At 42.0% G+C, this 24576-nt stretch overlaps 5 protein-coding genes across 12 annotated transcripts; 2 read left to right on the top strand and 3 right to left on the bottom strand.

Moving 5' to 3' along the window:
- Nucleotides 1-3771: 3771 nt before the first annotated feature.
- Nucleotides 3772-6005, bottom strand: LOC6630543 (ubiquitin-conjugating enzyme E2 J2). Of its 6 annotated transcripts, none has more exons than XR_001450091.3 (5): nt 5696-6004; nt 4967-5319; nt 4780-4850; nt 4154-4713; nt 3772-4097 (listed from the first exon to the last, which is right to left on the bottom strand). XR_001450091.3 is itself a non-coding variant. In XM_015171447.3 (5 exons), the coding sequence occupies exons 2-4, from the start codon at nt 5271-5273 to the stop codon at nt 4216-4218; spliced, it is 876 nt and encodes a 291-aa protein (XP_015026933.1). In that variant the 5' UTR covers nt 5274-5319; nt 5696-6004; the 3' UTR covers nt 3772-4119; nt 4207-4215. The 6 variants fall into 6 exon arrangements, 5 of the variants coding, with proteins under 5 accessions (XP_015026933.1, XP_015026936.1, XP_070063773.1 ...); XM_015171447.3 differs by having other exon boundaries at nt 3772-4119; nt 4207-4713; XM_015171450.3 differs by having other exon boundaries at nt 4207-4713.
- Nucleotides 6006-6474: 469 nt separating this feature from the next.
- On the top strand, nt 6475-7575 carry P5cr-2 (Pyrroline-5-carboxylate reductase-like 2). Its single transcript, XM_002054379.4, has 3 exons — nt 6475-6633; nt 6693-7358; nt 7416-7575. The coding sequence occupies exons 1-3, from the start codon at nt 6555-6557 to the stop codon at nt 7490-7492; spliced, it is 822 nt and encodes a 273-aa protein (XP_002054415.1). The 5' UTR covers nt 6475-6554; the 3' UTR covers nt 7493-7575.
- On the bottom strand, nt 7503-10342 carry l(3)07882 (Nucleolar protein 14 homolog l(3)07882). The gene is made up of 3 exons (XM_002054380.4): nt 9765-10342; nt 7753-9709; nt 7503-7691 (listed from the first exon to the last, which is right to left on the bottom strand). Exons 1-3 carry the CDS (start codon nt 10264-10266, stop codon nt 7586-7588), a joined length of 2565 nt encoding a protein of 854 aa, XP_002054416.1. The 5' UTR covers nt 10267-10342; the 3' UTR covers nt 7503-7585.
- A 406-nt stretch (nt 10343-10748) lies between these two features.
- SF1 (splicing factor 1) lies at nt 10749-15467 on the top strand. Of its 3 annotated transcripts, XM_015172474.3 has the most exons (6): nt 10749-11277; nt 11334-11962; nt 12022-12156; nt 12797-12872; nt 13978-14130; nt 14193-15467. In XM_015172474.3, exons 1-6 carry the CDS (start codon nt 11102-11104, stop codon nt 15337-15339), a joined length of 2316 nt encoding a protein of 771 aa, XP_015027960.1. In that variant the 5' UTR covers nt 10749-11101; the 3' UTR covers nt 15340-15467. The 3 variants fall into 3 exon arrangements, 2 of the variants coding, with proteins under 2 accessions (XP_015027960.1, XP_015027959.1); XR_001450092.3 differs by lacking the exon at nt 12797-12872 and having other exon boundaries at nt 10750-11277; nt 14193-14792; XM_015172473.3 differs by lacking the exons at nt 10749-11277; nt 11334-11962; nt 12797-12872.
- On the bottom strand, nt 15465-16563 carry Prx3 (Peroxiredoxin 3). Its single transcript, XM_002054381.4, has 4 exons — nt 16406-16563; nt 16257-16320; nt 16047-16188; nt 15465-15988 (listed from the first exon to the last, which is right to left on the bottom strand). Exons 1-4 carry the CDS (start codon nt 16436-16438, stop codon nt 15526-15528), a joined length of 702 nt encoding a protein of 233 aa, XP_002054417.1. The 5' UTR covers nt 16439-16563; the 3' UTR covers nt 15465-15525.
- Nucleotides 16564-24576: the final 8013 nt, after the last annotated feature.

The following is a 24576-nucleotide window of genomic DNA, read 5'->3' as shown; positions in this document are numbered from 1 at the left end:
TCGCGCATTGCTGTTGTTGTTGATGATTTTCTTGTTGCTCTTGCCATTTTTTATTTAGCTCATAGTTAGTTGAAGCTAGAGCAACAACAACAACTTGTTTGTAACAGCTGCCCGACCGAGTTCATTGCCGCTACTCGTTATGAGCCCTTTTTATTACCATTATTTGGTTATGTGAATAAAACCATATATATACATGCAAATATATAGGCCTGAATTTTGAAACGGATCAAAACTTGTTCATCAAATGGTCATTGATGAGTTGTTGCTGCCAGCTCTGTTGGTAATTAGTCGCGCAAACACAAAACTCAACTTCATAATTCAAATTTGGCAAACGAACGCACATTCAAACCGGCCTAATGCAAATTTATAGCGTTGTGGTTCAGTGGTTCAATGGTTCAGTGGTTGAGTGCTAGGACTAGCCGACTGGCTGACGACGAGAACAGTTTGGCAGCGTGAAGTTCGTTACCATTGAAAATTGCACAATTTACAACGTCAGCAACGACTAGAGCAACAATTCAGCACATAAAGCACATCATGAGGCAATATATTAGAGTCCAAGTGCACATTTTCCGTCAGCAAACGAGCATTGCAGTACGGTAGGCGTGGCCTTGTGACAGTGCCTTAACAACTCTCCGCCCAGAGGCAATGGGGCGAATGAGTAACAGTAGCTGTAGCTCGGGCCAACGGCTTTTCTAATTATGTGCCACAAAGCGAGCCATGAAAATGTTGCACAATTCTTAAGAGTCCACCAGTCGGGCATACAAACATACTATATGTTAATGCATGGTATATATGTAGCTCATATATCTAATGGCTTATATTGTACACTTTCAAAATATTTGTCAAATTTCTTAATTGCAATGCCAGACTTGATCCAACTTATTGAGGTCAAATAATTAAGTACAAAACTTGCCTTTTAAATGAAATATTAAAATACTTATAAAAAACTAACAGAGTTAATTTTTATTACGCCTTAATCAATGTAAAGTATAGTTAAGATATAGTAAATATGTGATGACATAGATATGAATTGCTAATTTATAAAGAGGCTGACTGTAATAGACGATGTGTTGACCACAACAGTATTTGCTTACTTGCTAGAGAATAGCTTGTAGTATGTTTTTTTCTTAATTATATCTAAAGAAATAGTCTTATTCATAAATATTTAAAAATGTGTATTAGTACAGTTGACTTAGCATTAAAAGCCAGCTATTTATTCACTATCTTTTATTAGATGGGTTAAAAACCGATTTATACCCTTTTTATTACACGCTTCTCAACTTCTTTTTTTTATCACTTTATTTATATCAAAATGTCCCATTTACTACGAAATAAAGCTTTACATTTACAGATATGCATGCAGCTGATGCTAATTTGATTATGCATTGATCAAAACACAAATTCACCTACACATATACACACACATATACACACATGCATTCGTGCTATTGCTGTTTTTGTAAGGCCTTTGCATATTAAGTAGATGTTTTATCGTTTATTGCGCACACAGACAGGCATAAACGTATATTGCTTACATAATTTAACAAACATTTTCATTTGGCGGGCTTGTGTGTCTTGCGAGCATTTACTTGCCCGGCCTGGCCTGGTCAAGTCGTCGGCCCATGGATATATGTACACATGGCTACACACATGCTCCACCAATGAGGCATGTTTAATGATTATTGCATTTCTTATTTTTATTTATATTTATTTATCTTGGAGTTGGCCGTGGGGTGCATAAAAATTTCGCTAACCGCCGTTGGCTGCTTTTCTTCTCATTTTTTCCTATACCCTGAACCAGTTGAAAATGGATATGGGTATAATGTAGCACGCAGAAGTTAGCGTATCCGACCTTGGTCTTCTGAGTTGTTTTCGCAGTTTAAAGCACGACTCAAAAATTATTAGAGCTATGTGCAGCTTGCGGTATAATATAGAAGAGACTAAAATTATAACCCAAAGCTAAGGTATTTATACACATTTGGGTGCTGCATAGAGATCGGACTATAAATACCGATGCTAATCAATGATCACAGTGAAAACGCAGCACATGTGTATAGAAGGAAGCTAGAATGTATAGAAGGTGGCTTAGCACGAGGCTTAGCGTATTTTCTAGTCGTCCACTCTTAACTAGAGCATTCTTTACTTGTTTCTTTTTTGTTTTGGCTACTGTTTTTATGGCCATGAACGTGGCGGAGCCCAGGAGCAGTTATTTTTGGGGCATGTAGTTGTTGTTGTTGGACACAAGGTCCATTTGTTCTTTTGGCATTTAGAAGACAATGGGCATATTTTCACTACTAAGCGGCTTAGCTCGTATCGCGGGAGTTACATACTGTCCTAAGCAGTATCCGTATTTATGGCTGTCTAATGTCTTGTTGCCATTTGTTGTGCACTTAAGCCAACATACGCTTTCATATGTTGGCCGGCTCCGGCTCTGGAATTGATGGGCTCATCAGCTGGGCTCCAGTTTTATGGCACGATGAACTTCGAGAATATAAGCTGCTTGACCCAACTGTACATAGTCAACGCTTGGCAGCTTGAAGTGCATGTCGCCAGCATCAGCAAATGAGCAAAAACTGCACATAAATGGCAAACCTTCCGCTTGAACATCAAAGACAGTGCCGGAAACAGCAAGCACTGGAAACTGGGTCTGTCCAAACATGTCGCCAGCTTGGTGGCACTCAAAATAAATGCCAAGCAAAAAACATGTACACTGACATTGCTTACTCCCTCCAACTTGCTTCATCTATCTCTCACACAGATACACATACACACACACTCTTAATAAAGCCCCTTCTGTTGTGGTTCGTGACCTCCAACGTTTCATCGTTTGTAAGTACACTACAGGTACGCACAAGTATTGTAATTAACCATGCTACACTTAAGTCAGGAGCCTCAAGTATACTTTAAGCTTACCTTAATATTATGTGAACTATATTATTAATCATAATGCTTAACATCCTCTCTTTCTTTAATTTGATATTTATTTATTAATTTTATTATACAGCTGATAGAGTATATGCACTTCGTGGCGTTAATGTTAGCCTCTTGCATGTAATTTTTTTTTTGCTTTAGTTCTTATTTCCCGACAAAATTGGCTTAAACTCTTGCAAGTTCATAAAACAAACAACAAAATTTGAAAAGTTGCAAGTGGCAGCAGCACCAAAAACTTTGCCATTGTCTGCAATGACGTTGCCTGAACTTGAAATTTACGTTAGTTAAATTATCAAGTTTGGCGGGGCGATGACTTGCCCCAAAAGTTTTCAAGCGAAATGCATTTTTTGATTATTATTTTGACCGAACTTCGAATGCGTCCCACTGGACTCCTCCAACCAAGGCCAAAACGTGCTGCACTGTGTGGTTTTAAGAAATCTGCTCAAAGTGGTTTTTGTGTGTTGCCACACGACATAATTTGCCATTAGCTGCTGTGTGTGTTTGTGTGCGTGTGTGTACGTGTGTCTGTGATGACGTCTGGCATGAACGCCGCAAAGTATACTATAATTCACTGAGGCACATTGCCACCTACACAGCCAGCTGCTTCAATACGTTGGAATAAGCTATGTGTGTGTGTGTGTGTTATTTGGCTTAAGTTAACCAACAAAATTGTCCCAGGTTACAAAAACTTGTTAGCCAGTAGATATGCGGGCGATTTAAGCGGGCTAAATGTGAATTACAGGAAACGTTCACAATAAAATATGCACCAGAGTACGCGAACAGCCACAAGTTTCAGCTACATTTTTGAATTGTCAATAGATGCATACATAAATATATGTATATATGTGTAATGTGTTGCTCTTTTTATTAATTTACATATTCCGATTGAATGTATTTATCATTTCATTTATCAACTATAGGCTAGTTTATTATTAATGAATACATAACAAAACAATTTATCAAATAAGTTGAAATTTAAAAATTTTATGCGTTATTGCCAATGTTTTCAGACTAACTTCGATGGAGGTCGGGAACGGCTATCTGGGTAAGCAGTGTCGGCAAATACTTTTCAAGCTGTGCACAATTTTCTTTTGAGCTCTTCGTGGGCGGGACAGAAGGGGGAGGGTAAGTTGGATTCACTCGTTTAAATGTATGGAACACGACAACTGCGAGCAGAGCAAAACGTGTCTAATTTAAAATAAACTATATTAAATATACGTACGCATATACATATCCATATATAAATATAGAGGCTATTTAGTACTGATTGCTTACAATTTAAGTCTATTCCTGATTCAGGTTCTTGATCACGTAATTAACAATGAGTGCAAATATTGCAAAACAGATTATAATCACCAGGTTCGAATAGATCGACTGCCAATTTAAATAGGAATTCCGTGCGCTATTCTTGAGCGCAGCCGCACCACCACTGCCCACATCCGCACTTGCAGCAGTACCTACCGCCAGCCCGTCACTGGGGCTACCATCCGTTGGCAATGGCAGTTGCCCATTGGCACTACTGGCATTTTTGTTACGTTTATCAATGGCAACGGCACTGCCGTTAGCCAAACCATTCGCGCGCGAAGAAGAGCTGGTGCCCGGCTTGGCAGCGTTGGCTGCAGCCTGGGTGCCCTGTAAACGTAACTTAATCTCGTTGACAATGTCCGGAAACAGCTCACAGAAGTTGGCATTGCGCAGGTTAAATGCAAGCGATTTCTGGGCAAACATTTGCTTGTCATAGCTCGAAGACTCTATGGATCCCAGTGTGGGTGTACTCTCTAGCTACAAAGTAAAGAAAACAAAGGTGGACTAAATAGAACGAGTAAATTGTATGCGCAGAAATCTTACCATAAAACTCAGCAGACCTGTGAGTATAGTGCCCACACACCAAGTCGGATTCCATGTGTCAGGATGAAAGTCTACAAAGCAAACGCAATTAAATACTTAGCTATAAATCGAATAAGTTGCCAAAATCCTTTTGAAAACTATAGGGTTGAGGCATTTGTCTATTGCCCATAATGAAGTTAAAAATTACCTGAAATGCTTAAACACAGTCTGGTGTTTGTTTTGAAGCGTCCATTCGGCGTTAGCATATAAATAGATGGTGGCTTAAAAGGAAACTCTCTTGGAAAGAGCAGCGTGCCGTGATAGTATCCGCCATAATATGGTGAGTCCTCGGGCCCTTTGACACAATAGTGCCATTCCAGAATGTTATTTGGCAACGGCTCAGCGGTGATGTACGGCAACGGGTCGCGTTTTAGGCGCATGTAATCCTGTTTCATGCGAGACACGGCCGTGGGCTGTTTGCGGGCGGCCGACCCGGACGCCGTCGACGAGGACATTTTCGTTAAATAATTTTTGACCCGTTTGCTGTTCCTTGAAATGAAACTGATGCAACATAAATAAAAAAAAATATCTTGGCATATATTACACACGCACACTGACTAATATCTTTATAATATCAAATAGTTGTGCTGATAACAATAATGTTAGTTGCCCATAATTGTCAGATTGTATTAATATGTATTGTGTGTTTGTGTTTGTGTGAAACACCCACTGCCAAGAACGGAAGTGCAAAAATTACACGTGGCCTATTGCATTGGGGGTGGGCACTCCTTAAGCTTGGCAGTTGTGTAGATTAGCCCACCACACCAAATGCAATGTTTTATTTCCTGCCCAGCGTGATTTGCGCTCGGTTTGTTAGCTGCTAGGCAAGATTACTTTATGTGCGGAGTGCTTTTTGTTAGTTGTTTGCTTAGCTCACCAATCTCGTGAATTGTGTTTCCTTGTTGTTGCTATCGTAATTGCAATTTACAGCTAGGTCACAGCTGCCCAGCGAAAATGTGTGAAAACAACACAAACACAGCGGATTGATGCAAGTTGCATTCGACTTTTGTCTTTGTTGTCCGAAGCCTTTGATTCGTGTTTCTCCAATGTGCGGTCTTTGCTTTGGCTTAGCCTATTGTTTAATTATGAAATATTTCAATGTAAATTTATTTGAAGTTCGTAAAACTGCAATTTGTATTGTAAAAAATTTCTCTTGACGTCGTTCTAGGTAAATAAAGTTGTAAAGCGAATGAAAATAGTGTTAAGTAACGTTGCTTGGTTGCTTTCCGATAAATCTTTTTCGGTATTCATTTTTTGGTATTTTTTATGAGTGCTGCCAACCTGGCATTGAATTTGAAAATATCCAGTATACATATATATGCAAATTGTTTATAACGTACCTTTGCATACAAAACACTGAGTATTAATTGTGAGTCAAGATCTTAAACTTTAGTCAATGCACAAAATATTACATATGTTGAAATGAACTCGAAAAATCGTAGCCTATCATGGACAATAGAACAAATATTATTGTTGTCGATCAACTGATAAAAGCTAAGCAATATATATACGTACATATGCGTATACAAACTTACAAATGATAACCCGCTATTGCGATTAAGCAATGTAGACTTTATTGTTGGAACATTGAATGGCAAAAGGGTGGGGAGGGTATTACGACGCACCAAAGACTAGATTTTCTTATCAGAACGTTCAGCTTACCGACGGCCAGATGAAAAACAGTTGCTGCTTGAACAACGGAAAGTGCAGTCAGTGGTTGTTTTGCTAGCTATTAAATGGGATCTATAGGAAAAATCGGGTTTCTTGGCGGTGGCAACATGGCCAAAGCCTTGGCAAAGGGTTTTATAGCCGCAGGTAAGCCCGTTTCGATTACATTTATTAACATTATTCAACTCAACAAACTGTTGATCAAGGTCTGACCAAACCCAGCGGCATTATAGCCAGTGTACATCCGGCGGACAAGGTATCACAGCAATCCTTTCAATCTCTGGGCATCGAAACACTAGTCGAGAACGCACCCGTCGTGGAGAAATCTGAAATTGTTTTTGTCTCTGTCAAGCCACAGGTGGTGCCCAAGGTGCTAGCAGAGATTAAGCCGTTAAGCGCAAATAAGCTTTTCCTTTCTGTAGCCATGGGCATCACATTGAAGAGCCTCGAGTCCAGTTTATCAACGCAATCGCGGGTTATACGCGTCATGCCAAATACCCCGGCTTTGGTCTGTTCCGGCTGTTCAGTCTACGTACGCGGCAGCCAGGCGAGCGATGCAGATGCACAAGTCACCCAGCGCCTACTTGAGGCTGTTGGCACGTGCGAAGCCTGTGATGAGTCGCAGCTGGACATAGTCACAGCCCTGAGTGGTAGCGGGCCCGCCTATGTGTTCGTAATGATCGAAGCGCTAGCCGATGGCGCCGTGCATATGGGCATGCCCAGAGATCTAGCCTACCGTTTGGCAGCACAGACAGTGCTAGGTGCCGGTCACATGGTACGTGAATGCGCCACACATCCCGGCCAGCTGAAAGACAACGTAACCAGTCCGGCTGGCTCAACGGCAGCGGCCTTAAGGCATCTCGAGCGATCAGGTACGTACCTAGCCTCGCACTTGTTAAAGACAAAGCGCTTATCACTGGACTTTGCAGGTTTCCGTGCGGCAGTTGCTGGGGCGGTGGAGGCTGCAACGCTGCGCTGCCGGCAGATCTCGGGCGAACAGACGTAGACGCAATAAATAGGTTCTGTTTTTTTTTTGTTTTCATAATAATTAAAGTACTCAACACATTTTGCCTTAAAACTTTTACTATACACGTGAGACTTAGAACTTTTTTCGCTTTTTGGCGCGTGCCAGTTCATTAAGTTCGCCCTGCTGTACGGAGGCTTCCTGGTAGATACGTTTGACCTTTTCATGACGTTCCTTATCACTGCAATGGAAAATTTTAAAATGTTAGCAAAGGTCTTTTATTTAAATTCGCATACACTCACCTTTGCAACTGTTGTTTCAGCTTCAAATCTTGCACAAAGGCCGTGTCTCTACGTATTTCGCGAATAGCGCCCTTTTTCTCGCGCTTGATTTTGTGCAGCAGCTTAGCGCGCTCCTCCTTCTGTTTGGACATTTTGGGTCGTCGCTTATCATCATAGACCACCTCAAACCGAGGCTCCAGCAGACGCAAGGCCTTTGGCTTCTTGTCGGGTGGAGCCAGCGGCTTCATTTTCTTCGCCGCTACACACTCCAGCGTAGACTTTGCCTCGGCAAAGTGCTGCTGCACATGTTTGGGATAGAGCTTAAGCGGGAGAAGTTCCATTAGAGGCAAAAAAGGACTGGCCAAAAAGCAGGCTCCAGTGTGCTCGCCTATCTGCTCCTCAAAGATTTGCTTAACCAGACGCAACGTTATGTCCAGAGCTCGTACTTTAAAGTCCAAGGTTATTGTGTGCGTAACCAGATCCGCAGCCTGAAGCTGCTGTGACTCAAGCGTTTTACTCTCGCTCGTGGCTGGTATTGCCAACAATTTGCTAAAGGGTCCATCGCGTTCAAATGGCGGCACAATCTCTATCTGGTCAACCTGGCGCTTGGGTATGGCCATGTGAACTATGCCCAGCAAAAAGTTAAAAACTGCCGGAAGCAGACGCTTGGAACGCGACCCGAACTCCAGGGCAATGGTGATTATAAACAGACCCATGGCAATGTCCTGGCGTGTTCGTACGCGCGCTCTCGACAATATATGCTGCATGAAAATGTACGTGGGAGTGGCCAATGGATGACGAAAGTCCGAGGTGGAATACAGATTCGAGACAAGCTTAAAGTAGATTAGCGTGTCTAGCGTAGGATACACTTTGTGATTCTTCCGGTACTCAGCATACTTTTCCTTAATCACATCCAGCAATGTATTAGACATGCGGTCCGGATTTAGATGTGTGAGGTCATACAGATGCGGCATAAGCTGCGCAACCAGCTGGAAATGTAAGCGAATGTCCTGCTCGCTGGCATCCTCGAACATATCCTTAATATACTGTAGCAGAAACGCGTAGAGTTTAACCACATTCTCACGATTGACGCCCTCCAGTTTGGGATGATTGCACTTAATGATGCGCTCTACAATGGTGACCTGTTGCGTAGGCGTATACTTGGCCAGAAGCTCGGTGAAGTCCTCATATGTCTTAGGCATTTTGATAGTGTAGGGTATGCTGGTGTCAACCGTTTCAGAAGTTTTCTGCTTTTGAGGTTTGGTTTTATTTTTGGGTTGTGGTGCTTCACCTTGATCAGATTCGCTGTCCGATTCTTTCAGGTCACTTAAGTTATCCACCTCAGAATCGCTATCTTCAGTTTCTTCTTCATCATCATCGTCATTCTCACCATCTTCCTCACTCTCGTTATCTTTTTCATCGCTCTGCCCGGTTGCATCACCCGCTTCCCTTTTGCTATTCAGATGCGTGCCAAGGTTGCCGTCCAAATCGTAGGCTAGAATATCGTCGCCATCATCCTCGTTGCCCGCCGCAAAGTAGCCATCATCCAAATCGTCAGCTGATCGATGTGGGATCTGTACATTTGCTTCCTGCTCTTCACCATCCGCTTTCATGCGCCGCAGTCGTTCATTTTCGAGTTTATCCAGACGTGCAGCCTCCTGTTTGGCCAGCTCCTCGGGATCTATGAGCTTGTCTGTGACACTGCCACGCGGTTCAAATATCATCTCTTTTAGCAACTTGTCATATGCATCGGGAGGAGGCTTTTCGTGCTGCTCATCTTTGGTTGCCTTTGCCACCAGCGGCAACAGCTCCTTGTAGTTTGCATCTAACTTTTCCGTAAGATCATGGACTTCATCCTTGTCCTTCGCTATTTCATTTTTCCGACGTTTCTGCTCACTAATCATTTCTTCTATGGCCGTTTGACGATCTTGCGGCGTGTCGCCGTCACCGCCAAAATGCGCGGTTGAAGTAAACTCAGCTGTAAAATTAAAATAGGTAACCCATTTGCTGACTACTATACTGCAAATACGTACCGTTAAGACCCTCATCGTCGATATCCTCGTCATCTGAACGTTCGTCTCTGTACTGCTCAATCTCCTCAAGCGTTTGACCTCTATGTGTGAGCAACTCGTCGTCATTTAAGTTAAACTTTTCTGCCTTGTTTGAGGCGCGCACTTGAGCCAATTTCTCAGACAGAAATCGTGCATTCATCACAGACTCTGTCAACTGGTCGCCGCTTAGATGTTTGCCAATGCGATGGTCCACAAATTTGTTGGTTTTGTGTTTAACCGCATATTGCCGGCCGAGAGTTTCAGAGCGTTTCTGCAGGGCTTTAGCACGGGAAACACCAGGCAAGCCTCGATCATGCTTGCAAATCCGACCTAGGATCTTAAATTTTTCCTTGTTCACGTGCACGTCAAACGGGTTCAAGCGCTTGGCGGTTTGGGCTATTGCAGTGTCGAAGGGATTACTGCTTTTAACTGATTTCTTAGAATACACTGCATCGGCGTTTGACTTTTTACTCTTTGCACCCATTCTACTAATCTACTTTAAACAATATGAGTGCATGCGGAAAATGAAAACAAATGCAGCACACGTGCGTTATGGCTATCGATATGCTTAATCGATATATTATTAATGTTGATAGGTAAATATAAGCACTAACCAAATATAAGCGAGCTTCTTAGCTGCTTTTTTTTATGTTCTTTAAATTAGCCTAGCAAGTATTGTACAAATAGTTGCTTATTAAACAAAATTCAGTTTGAAGCTAGAGGGTGGCACATCTAAGGTTAATAATATTAAGCCAGATATCGAAAATAAAATATTAGAAGGAGGCGGAACTATAAATGCATGGTGGGCAGCAGGAAAAAACGGCTAGAAAAACTTTATACTAATGCACGATAGTATATCGATAAGAAAATATATCGCATAGTTCATATATGCTATGACTATGTAATCGTCTATGTAATCGATTCATCGCTGAAAATTATACAGCTCTACCAGCAAAAGCATCCCTGTTTGGATATGTACATCTGTGTGTGAGGTTTTCGGCGAAAACCAGCGTTTAAAACTTTGGATATATTTGTAAACGTGCATATAAAATATGAAAATAGTGAAAATACTTGAGTAAAGCAAGTAAAATATCAGATATATATATCTAGAATTAACCTGCAACATATAGTTGCAGCAAATAATTGCCGCTTGCCACGCAATTGTGCTTTGCAATTGTAATTGCATTGGTATTGGTGAGCTGTGTGAGGCCGCCGTGTACGTGCGGCACTTCGGCAGTTGTAAAATATTTCATTTTATGTAAACCGGACATAAGTTTTTGGCAAATCGTCTGAAAAATATAAGTTTTAACAATTATATAATGAGTGCAACGCCACCAGAACTGCTGCAACTGCAGCAGCCCATCGGAGGGGGTAAGGAAAAAGAAGCCAACGGTGGTAATGACAATGACTACCGAAGTCGCGATAAGGAACGTTCGCGTTCCAGAGATCGTGGCAGGGATAAGGAAAAGGATAGAGAGCGCGAGAAAAAACGAAGGTAAGTGTCGGATGCTTACAATTTTTGTAATTACTGATCGAGCATTATCTTTGCAGAGATCGAGAACGTGGCAGCAAGGATCGCGATAGCCGTCGACGTGAGAGCCGTGAACGGGACAGGGACCGTGAACGTGGTCGTGATCGTGATTCCCAATCGCACCGCAGCCGCTCGAACAACCATGATGACTACGACAGACGTAAGAAACGCTCGCGGAGCAAGGATCGCGATCGCAGACGCGAACGGGATCGCGAATCACGCTCAAGACGCAGCGGGTCACGTGGTGGAGGAAACCGCGATGATTACGATCGCAATCGCAGACGACGCTCCAATAGTCGCAGCTATGACCGGCGTCGTAATGAGCGGAGCAATGAATCGCAACGTAATAGCCGAGAGCGGAGCAGTCGGGAGCGCAGCAGTCGTGAGCGCACATATGTGAATCCATTTGACACTTCGAACAGTCGCAACTTATTGCATGACCAGGAGTCTCGAATACCGTCTCTGTTCGAGCGCCACCACCAACAGCCGCAGCTGGAGTCTATTAGAGAGGAACCCAGTTCGCGCTTCGATCTTTCACAGACTATTCAGGATCTTATGAGCAATGTGGGTAACAACAAAAGCTTTGCATCACTATTTAGCAACCAGAATAGCAATGATTCCATGAGCAATGGAATCTCGGAGAACTCAAGTAGGTGTTGCGGAATGATTTTTAAAACATAATTATTGAGTACTTTTTTAAATTCTCAGTGGACAGTGCAGCGGAACGCAAGCGCAAGCGAAAGTCTCGATGGGGCGGAACTGAAAAGGACAAGACATTTATACCGGGCATGCCCACAATTTTGCCCTCAACGTTGGATCCGGCACAGCAAGAAGCCTACTTAGGTAACGTCGCAATATTCATATGATTTGTAGTTAGATAACAACTAAGTTAGTTTGTAAGGTTAGATATAAGCCTAATGACAACTAATGAGAAAAACAAACACAGCCACAAATAGTCGCGGGGAGATCACAGTAAGCGTTACCGTTATCCACCACAGTTAGAAGTCCATTTCAGAGGGCCGGACGTGCGAGCAAACGTAAAACCACAACAAAATTGCATTGAGCACACTATAATAATCTCTCGTTCTCTTTTTGAAGGGATTCCGGCGTGTGACACAAACGACACGAGTTCCAAACGGCTAGATAATAACCTTATCTTATTGCCCAAAGAGAAATACATGAACCAATCCAATCAACCTACAAATCAAATAAATCGATCAATAATCTTATTAATTGTAACGCTCACAAATTTTCAGTTAGCTTAGGCACGCGTCGGCGCTGTCGTCTGTAAAACGGAAACACAAATATCTATCAGGCTCATAGTGAAATAATGTTATCGGTCTCCCCTAGCCAACCACTTATTGATATACAACATATATAAATCTGTTTCTTTCTCTCTCCTACAAAATTAGCATTTAACATTTACTAATGTCGAGGTTGCGCTCGATTTTCTTTCTTCTTCTCTAACGACTTCTAATTACAGTTCAATTTCAAATCGAGGAGATCAGCCGCAAGCTGCGCACTGGCGATTTGGGCATTACGCAGACCCCGGAAGAAAGGTTTGAAACTGTTTATTCTCACACCACACACATTTATCTACCCCCAAAAACGAAAGTGATCTAACCACAGCTATTTTCCGGATATGGATACGGATTTAGGTTTTGGAATTGCAACTCGATCAACGGATGATGCAATTTGTACAGGTTTTACGCAGCATGCTCTGCAATGATAACGTGAAAATTATGATAATTATTTTTTATGTATACATATATTCATTTCATAAAGTTTTCATCAACAGTCTTGCAGAGTGCAACCTTTTGTTGCAACAAATCTTAACAATTACAAAACTTAACCAATATTTAAAGTACACATTTAATTTTCCTGTTGATGATAGCGATTGTGAACGTCTTTAAAATTCTATAAATAACTTAAATAATTTCTGGGTGAAGGCATACGGTCTACGGTTCAAACACAGGTCAAAGGACATTTATACAGTATCCAGTGCTTAAATCGCAAATCCCGGGCAATGGGGGCTCTTTGGAAAGAAATACTAATGCTGCTTTTTAGGCAATCTTCTTAACTGATTTTGTTTTGTTTTTCAACTAATGCTAGCCTTAATTTATAATTTTAAAACTTTCGAAGGGATTTATATTGGTGTCAGACAGCGTTTTAGATTCGACTCCCGAGAAGTGTAAGCGTCTGGCAATCTAATCTAATCAGATTTTACATTATAATAATGCCAATTTCTTCTCTTCCTCAAAGCCGTGAGCGTCCAATACTTAATGCACGTCTTACAGAAATATGAGCCCATTTTACAGAAGCATGCTGCCAAGCAACAACAGACCAGCCACAAAAAAAATGCATATATAAATATGTGTAGACACAAGTGTGCGACAAATCGAATCAAATCCAAGCGAATTAATCAAAATTCTTCTTTTCTCAATTCAGCGAATTTTTCTAATCAAAACTTGCTAATTATGTTGATTAATAAATGATGATTTGCCAATTACAGGATTTATGATATACGATAATCCATATAAAATATATGAAATTCTATAATGTAGTTCAATAAGATCATTAAGTTTAGCCAATTGTATATTGTTAGCCTCGTGAATACGTCCATTTCAAAAAGACCCTCTTTTCGTTTCTTTTGCTCATTCCCAGGTCGCCTTCCCCGGAGCCCATTTACAGTTCTGATGGCAAGCGTTTGAACACGCGCGAGTTTCGCTATCGCAAGCGTTTAGAAGAGCAGCGCCATCAGCTTATAGTCAAGATGCAGGCTGTTAATCCAGAGTTTAAGCCGCCAGCTGATTACAAGTAATTATATAATCAATTATTATTAATTGCTACGCTAAACGGTTTCTCGTTGCAACTTGCAGGCCACCTGTTACACGTGTCAGCGACAAGGTTCTAATTCCGCAAGAGCAGCATCCGGACATAAACTTTGTGGGCCTGCTGATTGGACCTCGCGGCAACACACTAAAAGCCATGGAAAAGGACACCGGCGCTAAGATCATTATACGCGGTAAAGGCTCTGTCAAAGAGGGCAAAGTGGGTCGCAAGGATGGCCAACCTTTGCCGGGCGAAGATGAACCGCTGCATGCGTTTATTACAGCGCCCAATCCGGAGGCTGTACGCAAGGCCGTTGACAAGATTAAGGACGTTATACGGCAAGGCATCGAGGTGCCCGAGGGCCACAATGATCTGCGCCGCATGCAGCTGCGAGAACTAGCCCAGCTGAACGGCACGTTGCGAGAGAACGATATACAGCGCTGCACTTGTGGCTCTACAGATCACAAGTCTTGGCAGTGCCCCGACAAGCCGATCATAACCAACACCATTGTCTGCACATCATGCGGCGGCACTGGTCACTTGACTAAAGATTGTCGTAATAAGCGTCCAGGCTCCGGTGCGCCGGGCATGGCCTGTGAGGATACCCAGGCCAAGATCGATGAGGAGTACATGAGCCTAATGGCGGAGCTGGGCGAGGGACCGCCGCCTTCTGCTGCTAAGGCTGATACGCCTGCCGCGCCACAGCTGCATCGCGCTAGCTACAGCATCTTTGATAAGAAGCCGTCACAGATGCAGGCCATACAATCCCCACCCAACTCGTCACGCGATCATCAGCGCGAAATGAGCGGCGGCTGGGGAGGATCAACGCATGAACATCAAATGAACATGGACCCAAGCATGGGCATGGAGCACGCTATGGGCTTGTCGCCCTATGTGCCAGCACCACCTGTGGCGCAGGCACCACCACCAATGCCGCCACCGTTGATGCCTTGGATGAGTGCCCCGCAGCCACCGCCACCGGCCTCTGAGCCCATGAATCCGCCAATACCGGGCACATTACCGCCGCTAATACCGCCGCCGCCTGGTACTAGTGCACCACCAATGCCACCATGGGCGAGCGGTTATCCTGGCTGGGGTACAGGTTATGTACCGCCACCTCCACCGCCGTGCGCACCGCCACCGCCATCGATAAGCTTGTCGCAACCGCCACCGCCGCCGCCGCCATCTAACTGATCTTTTATGCATGCCCCGCTCATTTATAACTAGTGAACTATCACCCTTCTAATATCTTATAAACTTCACACCTGAAATAACTATTTAATTTGTATTTTATGCTTCATTAAAGGATTGACAAAAGATTAGGTTAGAGCTTTATTAAAGTCTTTTTTGTGATGAATGTTGAGTGTTCAGTGTAGAGATTTACCCATGCTTGCTGAAGTACTGCTTGGACTCCTCCACGTCTGGCTTGATGGTAGCCGGGTTCGTTTTTGGATTCCAATTGGCTGGGCACACTTCGCCATGCTCCTCGACAAACTGGAAAGCTTTGATCAAACGCAATATCTCGTCCACGGAGCGGCCCACTGGCAAGTCGTTGATAGAGTACTGTCGCAAAACACCTTTGGGATCAATGATAAAGGTGCCGCGTAGCGAGATGCCCTCCCTCTCTAGCAGCACACCGTAATCAGCGGATATCTTCTTGGTAAGATCCGAAAGCAATGGATATTGAAGCTTGCCGACGCCACCATTCTTGCGATCCACATTGCACCAAGTCAAATGGCTAAAATGCGAGTCTACAGAGACGCCCACAACTTCGGTGTTGATGTCCTGAAACTCCTTAATGCGTTCACTAAATGCAACAATCTCCGTTGGACAAACAAATGTACTGTAAATAAATTAAGAGTTGAGGAACTGCCTTTGTTTATTGCAGATTACTTGCTTACAAGTCTAACGGATAGAAGAACAGCACCAGATATTTGCCTCTGAAGTCCTCCAGTTTGATCTCCTGGAAGTCATTGCCGACCACCGCCAAGCCTTTAAAATCTGGCGCCGGCTGCTGCACACGCACGGCGCAGAGTGCAGCAGCTAAAAAGGGGAAAATTGTAGGTGTTGAGCTTGTTAATTACATAAAGATGGAATTTTTGCATACTCACTCTGGTGTAGCAGACGCGCTGTTTGTTTATGCTGACCAACAAGGGCTTTGCTCAGCAGCGGCACCTGCAATGCATAATTAGCATGTCACAAATTACGTAATCAAAATGGCATGTTTTTAAAATCAGGCTGCATTTAGAAAGATACTTACATTGCGCAATAGTGTACGTCCGATGAAAGACATGATTTAGTTATTATTTTTTGTAAAAAATTCGACTCGTCCGCAAAATATAACCGTTTAACAGTCCTCAACCGTAGACGAGCAATGAATAAAAACGAACCGGCATATAACAAACTGAAAAATGACAATAAAAAGCAAAACAAACGACAAAAGCTTTTAAGCAGGTTGGCATCCCCGTTAAAGTTATCGGCGCTTAGCCTTATGAAAGCGACTATCGCCAACTCATTTCGCCGCTTTCCGGCGAAAATGTTGGAGCCAAAATTCAAACGGTGTATTTGCAAAGGTTTGCAAATGTACAAAGTACGTATAAAAAAATAATACAAAAGTGCATAAATGAGCAACGCGTTTTTTCTTATCGAGTTCAAAGTGTATGCCGCGTGTCTTAATGCCAAAGATCCGCAGGGAGATAGCTGCTTGAAACTGCATGTTCAAAGTCCTATTCTAGTCGAAAAGATAATGGAAAGTGTAGCAAAATATTTATCACGCACTCCGCACGCCATACAATGGTAATGAGCTATAAAACGTCGGCAGCAGCATAAACCATAAGGCCATTGTATATATCTATATACATCTACACATTCTACTTAATATATATGCATTGATGTTGTTTTGTTTCTTAATCTAGTAATGCCCAAAAGCGGCTCAGGCTCAGCAGCAGCCTCATTCGGCACACACATATGAACACGGCTAACAACAAAGTGAATTGCGGAGCGTAGAAGAATGGCGTTTGTTTGTCTTTGGTTTGTGGTTCTGGCGGTGTCGACGGGCTCGAAAAACAATGCCAACTGCAGCGTCCTCACTCATTCCTGATCTTGATACTTTTGGGTCCACTATGGTAACAATGGCCACCAGCAGCAAGGCGCTTGTTTTGCATATGGTAAATTGTTGGCAAAATATTTTCAGTACTCTTCACTCCTAGGCATTCATAGTCCCTAAGCCATGCCAGATTGATCAGAAACAACACCGAAACTGTCTATATATGTATATTTATTTGTGCGCGTGTGTGTGTGTAATCATTCCTCAGCTACAATTGGAGAGCTCCCAGGCGAATAGTTCTGGCCGCCAAAGCACCCATTGATGGCCCCGCTTCACTGTTTGAACCCTGCCGACTAGTTTTCATCCTTTTTTTTTACACTTTACTTCGCTTTCCATCTGTAATTTAGCTTAAAATACGCACAACGAGCTAACAGCATGAACTGCACACAGTTGGAGCCCTGTTGACCTGAGCATGTGCATCCAATAGCTTTGGCAGGGGCAGGGGCTAAGTGATTTTATTCCACTGTTGATGTTTCACAGTTTCCGCGAAATTTCCAAAACACGCTTGCCAAACTCTGAGCCCTGCACTAATTCTGTCAGTTAAGTCCGGGCTACGTTTACCAATTAAATTGCACGTCGCATTGTCTGTTAGGTTCGCTCGCTGCTCGGCGCGCGCCAAACTATTCTCCTATCGTTTACAATCCTCGGCCCCGCCCGCTGGATTTACGTAGATTTACATAATTAAAACAAACAGCACTTGAAGCTTAATCTCCCATGTGTGTGCGTATGTGTGTACTTTGTTTATCTTACGAATAAGGATCGCGTGCAGAACTCGGGGCTTCTATTGAGGCGTTGTCACCGTTCACACGCACCTCTCGGGCTCAGGTGCCGCTCTGTCTCAGATTCTGCCTGCCTGTGGTCCATTGTAGAACTGATGCCGTCATATTAGCACAAATCTGCTTACCTTTTGTTGCCGGTCGAGTGCCGAGTTTGGCCTAGATTTCGAGTTCCGCGTGCTCTTGATTCGTGACAATTGTCAGAGTACCTTCGTGATCTGAGCTGGAGCTGTTGAGAGTGTCCGCTTAGCACCTACTTCTGCCGCAACGCGTAATCTTGATGCAAATCTGGCTAATGTGATAGGTATCGGACCAGGACATAGCTGTATCTCTGATTTTCTTCTTTTTTTTGCTGCTGTTCTTTTAACACTTTGGGCTGAAACTTGAGCACATCCCAGTTAATTAGGGGAGTGTGCAGCGATCCTCTGTGGATCCTTTACATCCTTGCACAACTATCGCAATGAATACACAAATAGATATATGTACCTTTTCCCTTTGGCGTGAGAATCGGCTTTTGTTACCAATCCCAAAATGGCCCGTCTGCTGTAATTTCTCGCGTCCTGCCAGCCAACAATAAACGTTGAATTGCGCTTTTACTTTTTGATCATTTAATTCTGTTAAGCTTCGTTGCAATTATTGCTTCACAGCAATTTCTGTGTCATTTTCCATGGGCACATGTCCATGTGTGTGGGAGTAAGTTTATGTATGTAAAGCAACTGCAAATACCATTTAAAGGAATTTGCAAATTGCAATTTTATTCCAATGACCATCGGAATATATCAATTTAGTTTCCTTTACTCCACATTTATACCCTCTGTCCATAAAGAACAGGTAAATAGCGTATAAATAGATATTTACAGGAATTAGAGTCTATCAATAAAGTTTGTAGGCTTTGGTAGTGTATATCTACCAAATATATCTACCAATTAGTTTATGGATACCACACCATAATACCCGCAAAATTGTAAAATTATTTTAATTAATTAATTAATTATTTTCTTATTTAAACACATGTGGATGACAAGTTTACGCCCCAAACATTTCATAGCGATCCGACAATAAGCATCGAAGGTCTTCAGAAACGATCTTTGGCTGTCTTCCGTAAGTGGCCGATGACGCTAGAGGAAATACTAATATGAATGACTGCGTTTGTAGAATTAAAAACTGAATTTAAATTATCTTATTATCTTATCATTTGAGATCATTTAGGCTGAGGAAGAAGAAGCAATGCTTTTGGTGTATATCTATAGAAAATGAGTAGAGTATCGGCAATTCAGCCCTGTGGTCAGGGTATCTCCTAGTCGGACATGCCCGACTACATTCTGCTTGCGATTTAGAGTCAAGATTCTATCAGGCACAAGTTAAATATTTACTAAGATATTAAGATTCAGACATATTGGAGCTATATATAAATCCTTTCTTATTGCCTCTGAAAATATATTGTATTTTTTATATATCACAAAAATAAAGTCAAGCTCTGTGCTCCTGGTTGAACATGCTTTACTATAGCACACTTCTTCTTTAAGATAAATTCTGTGAAGTTACCTTTTAAATTTATGCCACTTGTACAAATATTAAATTACGATTTAGATTCGTAGTACCTGATATTATCAGGCACATGTTAAATATTTATCCACATACATATATGCCATACATATTGCAACTGTATTGCCATTTGGCTGTTTGTGAAAATATATTGTATTCTATTTTTACATATTACACAGAGCAGGACCTACATGCATATGTGTTAAATATATACGAGCATTCGAGTATATATGCATATATCTCACGAAGGCAGCAGCGACTTTTGTTGTTGTTGTTGCTGTTGCTGTTGTTGCTGTTGCTGTTGTTGCTGCTGTTGTTGAACATTAAAATGGCGTGAAAATGATTACCATTGATTTATGCTTGCTTTACCAGTTAGCATTGTTGGCTGGAATGGCTTTTGTTGTAATTGTGGCCATCGCACAATTTGCGCAACAATTTGCGTACATTTATAAAAAGCGCTTTCGACCATTAATAATAATTGCTCTGATTTAAATTTTAATGGCAATCGTTGGCAAGCAATTGCAAATGTGTATGTGTGCATGTATGTGGATAGGTGTGTGCGATTGGTACGCAGGCAAATGCATTGGCATTTGTTGTAATGTCTCTTTTGCCTATAACTTATATTTATGTCAATTAAAAATGGCTTACACTCGAATTTCATTTAAATAACAAGCAAATTGTATATTCCGTATACGTGTGTGTGTGTGTGTTTGTTGTTATTGTAATTGTGTAAGTCTCGGAAAACAAGCTGATAATGGCTTACCTACGTATAGCCTGCTCTCATACTGCACGCAACTCCCACTCAACTGCTGGCAATTTTAATTTAATTCAATTCAATTCAAATTGCTTTCAGACATTGCACACTTTTCTGAAAGCAATCGCAACAATTCAATCACTTTGATGTTTTGATGCCCACAAAACAGCGTCGACACCGCCATCAATGCCACCGCCTGCCGCTATGCCACGCCTCCCTATACGCCCAACTCGACAGTTAAGCGCTATAGTCGTCGCTTTTTTTAACATCAATGCGATTGCATTCAGTGCCCCGCACCGTCCTCAACACTCGCAACGGGAGCCAACAGCCAGCAGCCAGGAGCTAGCAGCATGTAATTTCTTTAATGGTTTTCCACACCACGCCCACAACCTGACAAATGCCCCCAAATATGTGGACTAAAAACCAGCACGGAGGCCAAATAAGGTGCAAAATTAATAGATAAAATGAGGCGAGTGGCGACAATGTTTCCATAACGAATTTTACAAAACTACAAATGAGATATTTCTGGCTGTGTTAAATAATAGTAGCTCTCAGTTCGTATATATTAAGTCGGCATATATTACCGACTGAAAAAAAATAAGTTTGTTTTTAGTTATTTATTATAAAAAATATTAAAAAGCTATTTTATTCCAGTCCATCAATAATATTATAATGGTTTCTAGAAACCCCGGCGCATGTTTTCAATGTTGTTTGAAGATCTAATATTCAATTTGAAGATTTAGTTTTCAATTATTTAAGATGATGACATCCTTTATAATCGATTAATAATAATTTAATTATTACACATATGCATGATTGTATATAATCCACACTGAGTTAGAGTTATTTGTGAGATTTCCTATTGCTTAAAAACACCTCCATTTTCTGATTTTGCATTGTTTCACTGAGCAAAGATACATGATAATTTCTCTTATATCATTGCTAGAGTAGTTGCGATTTGGCGTTGGATTCTCGAATTCTCCCTTTTATCTAAGCTGAACCTAAACCGTAACATGTTTACATTTTAATTATATTTAGCTTGAAGGCTTTTTATTGTGCAACTTTCGTAACAACTTCAGCTAACGGTGTGCTTTGTGCTTATATTATTTGTGTGTGTGCGGCCTAAACGCATTAAAACACTTCATTATGCCTAATCCTATGTGATAACAAAAGCCACACACGCACACACACTCATTGCCAGCAGAGCATATGGCAGTGAATACACTTGAACAACTTTATTACCAGACTGAATCCATGGTAAGGGCTGATGAAGCATTGCGAGCCATGTCGGGCGGCTGGCGGCTGGCGGCACTGACAGGGCACGTTTTAATGGAATGGGCGGCATTTGCATTAGGGGAATGGGAACGGGGTTCGCTTAACAAGTTTCATACAAATCACGGCACGTCAGAAACCATAAAGTGTATAAATACCAGACATAAACTATTTACCCTCGCCCAGGCCAGTTAGTTATGCGCTCCGTATCCTTGACATTAGGAGTGCGTGCACGTGACGGAAGGCTTTCAACCACTTTGATTTCGCGTTGTTTGCTGTAAATTTTACGCCTGATTACAACGTGCCCGCCTCTGATTGATAAAAATCTCACGGCTACCTCAAGGGGCGATCTCTGCACTCATATACATACTGTTTTCACTTATTTAATTTTTTTTTTTTTTCATTTGCATTTGCATTTGCTACATTTCCCGTTCCTGCATTTTGGCTAAGTGCACAATTTTCATGTTTGGCCAACAGACCGCACGCCTTCAATTGCACACTTGGCCGGTACGCCGTGGTCTATCAGGATCGGTAGCAATCTTAAGCTAAACTGAGCACATAATTATTGGCCCAGTAGTTGCATAGTTTTGATCGTGATCTTGGCTTAAACCGGCGCCAGGCGACTCAGTCTCAGACTTCGGCAAAAGGTTAGTTTTTTTTTTTTTTCTAATAATAATTTTTGGCTTGTAAGTGAAGGGTAAGCACGGCCTTGCTCTGGCCAGCGCCTTGAACTTTTCTCTAATCTTAAGCTGATCTAATGCGCCCCAGGTAGGTATCAGAGGCATCGCTACCGTTGGCCGTTGGCCGCCGCATGGTTGCTTGCTGTGTGTGTTGGCTACAAATTGGATTACAATTAAATTGCATTTACATACGCCGCTCCGCATGCCGCTTTGTTTGGCAGCGTGGCTGGGCCTCAATTAAAAATCGCCATGTTTTCAGTTTGATAAGACCCGTCCCGATATCCAGCTGTGCACATTTGGCTCGCCAGTTGAGATTCATCAGATAATTGGGATGATGATATGAGATACCAGGCAGATGGAAAGCCTGAAAAATAGTTTCCAACGAAGCTGAATTTTGGAAGATGTATTCCAAGTTTTTAAATTGACACTGTTGCTACAAATATTAAGCTAAAAGAATTTAACTCAAAAAAAAATAAAAAAATGATAAGGATTAGAATATATACAATTTGAGTCTTAGCTAAGTTGAATATTTTCTAGATTCTTATATATGTATATTCTTTTTTTTAATTTTTATTTCCCTACGAGAGAGTTATTTTAGCTCTCTATAAAAATGCATATAAATTTATAATCTTAAATATTTTCATCATTTGATTAAACCTTATCGATACTGTATATAATTCCTAGATTTTTTAAGTAAATGTTTAGTTTGCAATTCCTTAACTCAAATATCTTAAATTGTCTTTGAGTTGCTCTTGCTAATGTTCATAGACAGGGTCAATGTACGTAGTTCCGAATGCGTCTAGAGACCTTGCTGCCAAGGCATTTATTTCATTATAATGCATCATCATTAGCCAAGAGCACTTCAGGTTCTCTTTCTGTGATTTTGTGGCTTTTAACACTCGTATGAAAATAATTGAATTGTTCTTCATTATTTATTTTATTATTTTGCTTGTCTCTTATTATCGCTCAGCTTATGCTGGCATTGCAAAAACTCACTATCATCGGGCCGGCTTCATTGTTTCAATGTGCCTCTCCAACCGGGTGGATATGAAACACTTTTCAGCCATTGCCATTGCCGTTGCCGTTGCCATCGCCATCGCCATTGCCATCAACGTGTCGCGTCATAAAATACGCGAATTGCATTTGCCATTTACGATGTGTATTTCTTTGTTTCGTTTTTGCCAGACCTGCTTTGTTATTGTGCTTCTTGGCCCGGATTTCTGTGGGTGGGCATTGTGAGCGGTGGCGCCGCGAGCAGGACGAGCTGATTCCTTTGGGGATTTTGCGCACAAAGCAGTGCCAAATTGAATGTGGGATTTGACAAAGATATAGACGTTCGCCCCACAGCTGTGCTGGGGGTGTGTGTGGGGATGGGGCGGCGGGTAATTTTATTGCGCTACCTTTTATGATGTGGCGACAAATTGATATTTCCTTCAGCAGGGACTGAGCGCGCCTGGCAAAGGCAATTTAGATACACTCACACACACATAGACGTTAATAGTAAACAGTAACCGCAAATTGGCAGGACGCGCTCACTGGGCGGTCCATATCCCGCCCGCTGCGCTGTTGTTGTTGCCGCTCTCTGGCCGCCTTATAAAATAATTAAGTCTTAGCTACTGTTTGTTGTCTGTCGGCTGTTTGTTTGTTGTCTTTATGCCTGTGCGAATGCGCGCATCCTAGCGGAATTAAGGACTTTAGCACGATTTTTGCAGGGTTGCCTTTGTATGGGCCGCCGTCTCTGATATGCCAAAGGGTCCGCTTGCCGTTGAATTTGAAACTTTTCCTACTTATTTTTGTTTTCATTCAACGTACTTTTCCCTGCGCCCTTTATGCTTAAATCAACTGTAAGTTAATCACATTAATCCGCGATCGTTTTTCAAGTGGATCCTTCAATAGGTAGCCTGAGATCCTTTTGCTGCGACTCATTCAGTTGCAAAATTAGGAAGCACACAAAAGAGCGCACCAATTCGGTCGATGTGGGTTAGGGCAGGACGAGGAGTCGCTCAAATCAAAAATTCAAAAATCACAATGAGACAAAAGACAAGTATGACAAGTCGTATGAGTAATGCCTATTCGCAAATATCGGGCTATATATGGAAAATGTCAGGAGTATTATATTACTTGCGGGTATTTCCCATCCAGTGTCTAGTCTCAGTTTCTTGCTTTAACTTTTAAACAGTTTTTCACCCATTTTCCACACATACAATCGTTTTCAGCTACTTCTCCTTAGTTGCAGATATAATGTCTGTGATCGCAGAAAACGTATTCAAGTCTTAGTATAGAGTTTTAAAAATAAGT

Source organism: Drosophila virilis, chromosome 2, assembly GCF_030788295.1.
Source record: "Drosophila virilis strain 15010-1051.87 chromosome 2, Dvir_AGI_RSII-ME, whole genome shotgun sequence".
Lineage (NCBI taxonomy): Eukaryota > Metazoa > Arthropoda > Insecta > Diptera > Drosophilidae > Drosophila > Drosophila virilis.
Note: the sequence above shows the minus strand (reverse complement) of the source record. Positions and strands in the feature narration are given on the sequence as shown.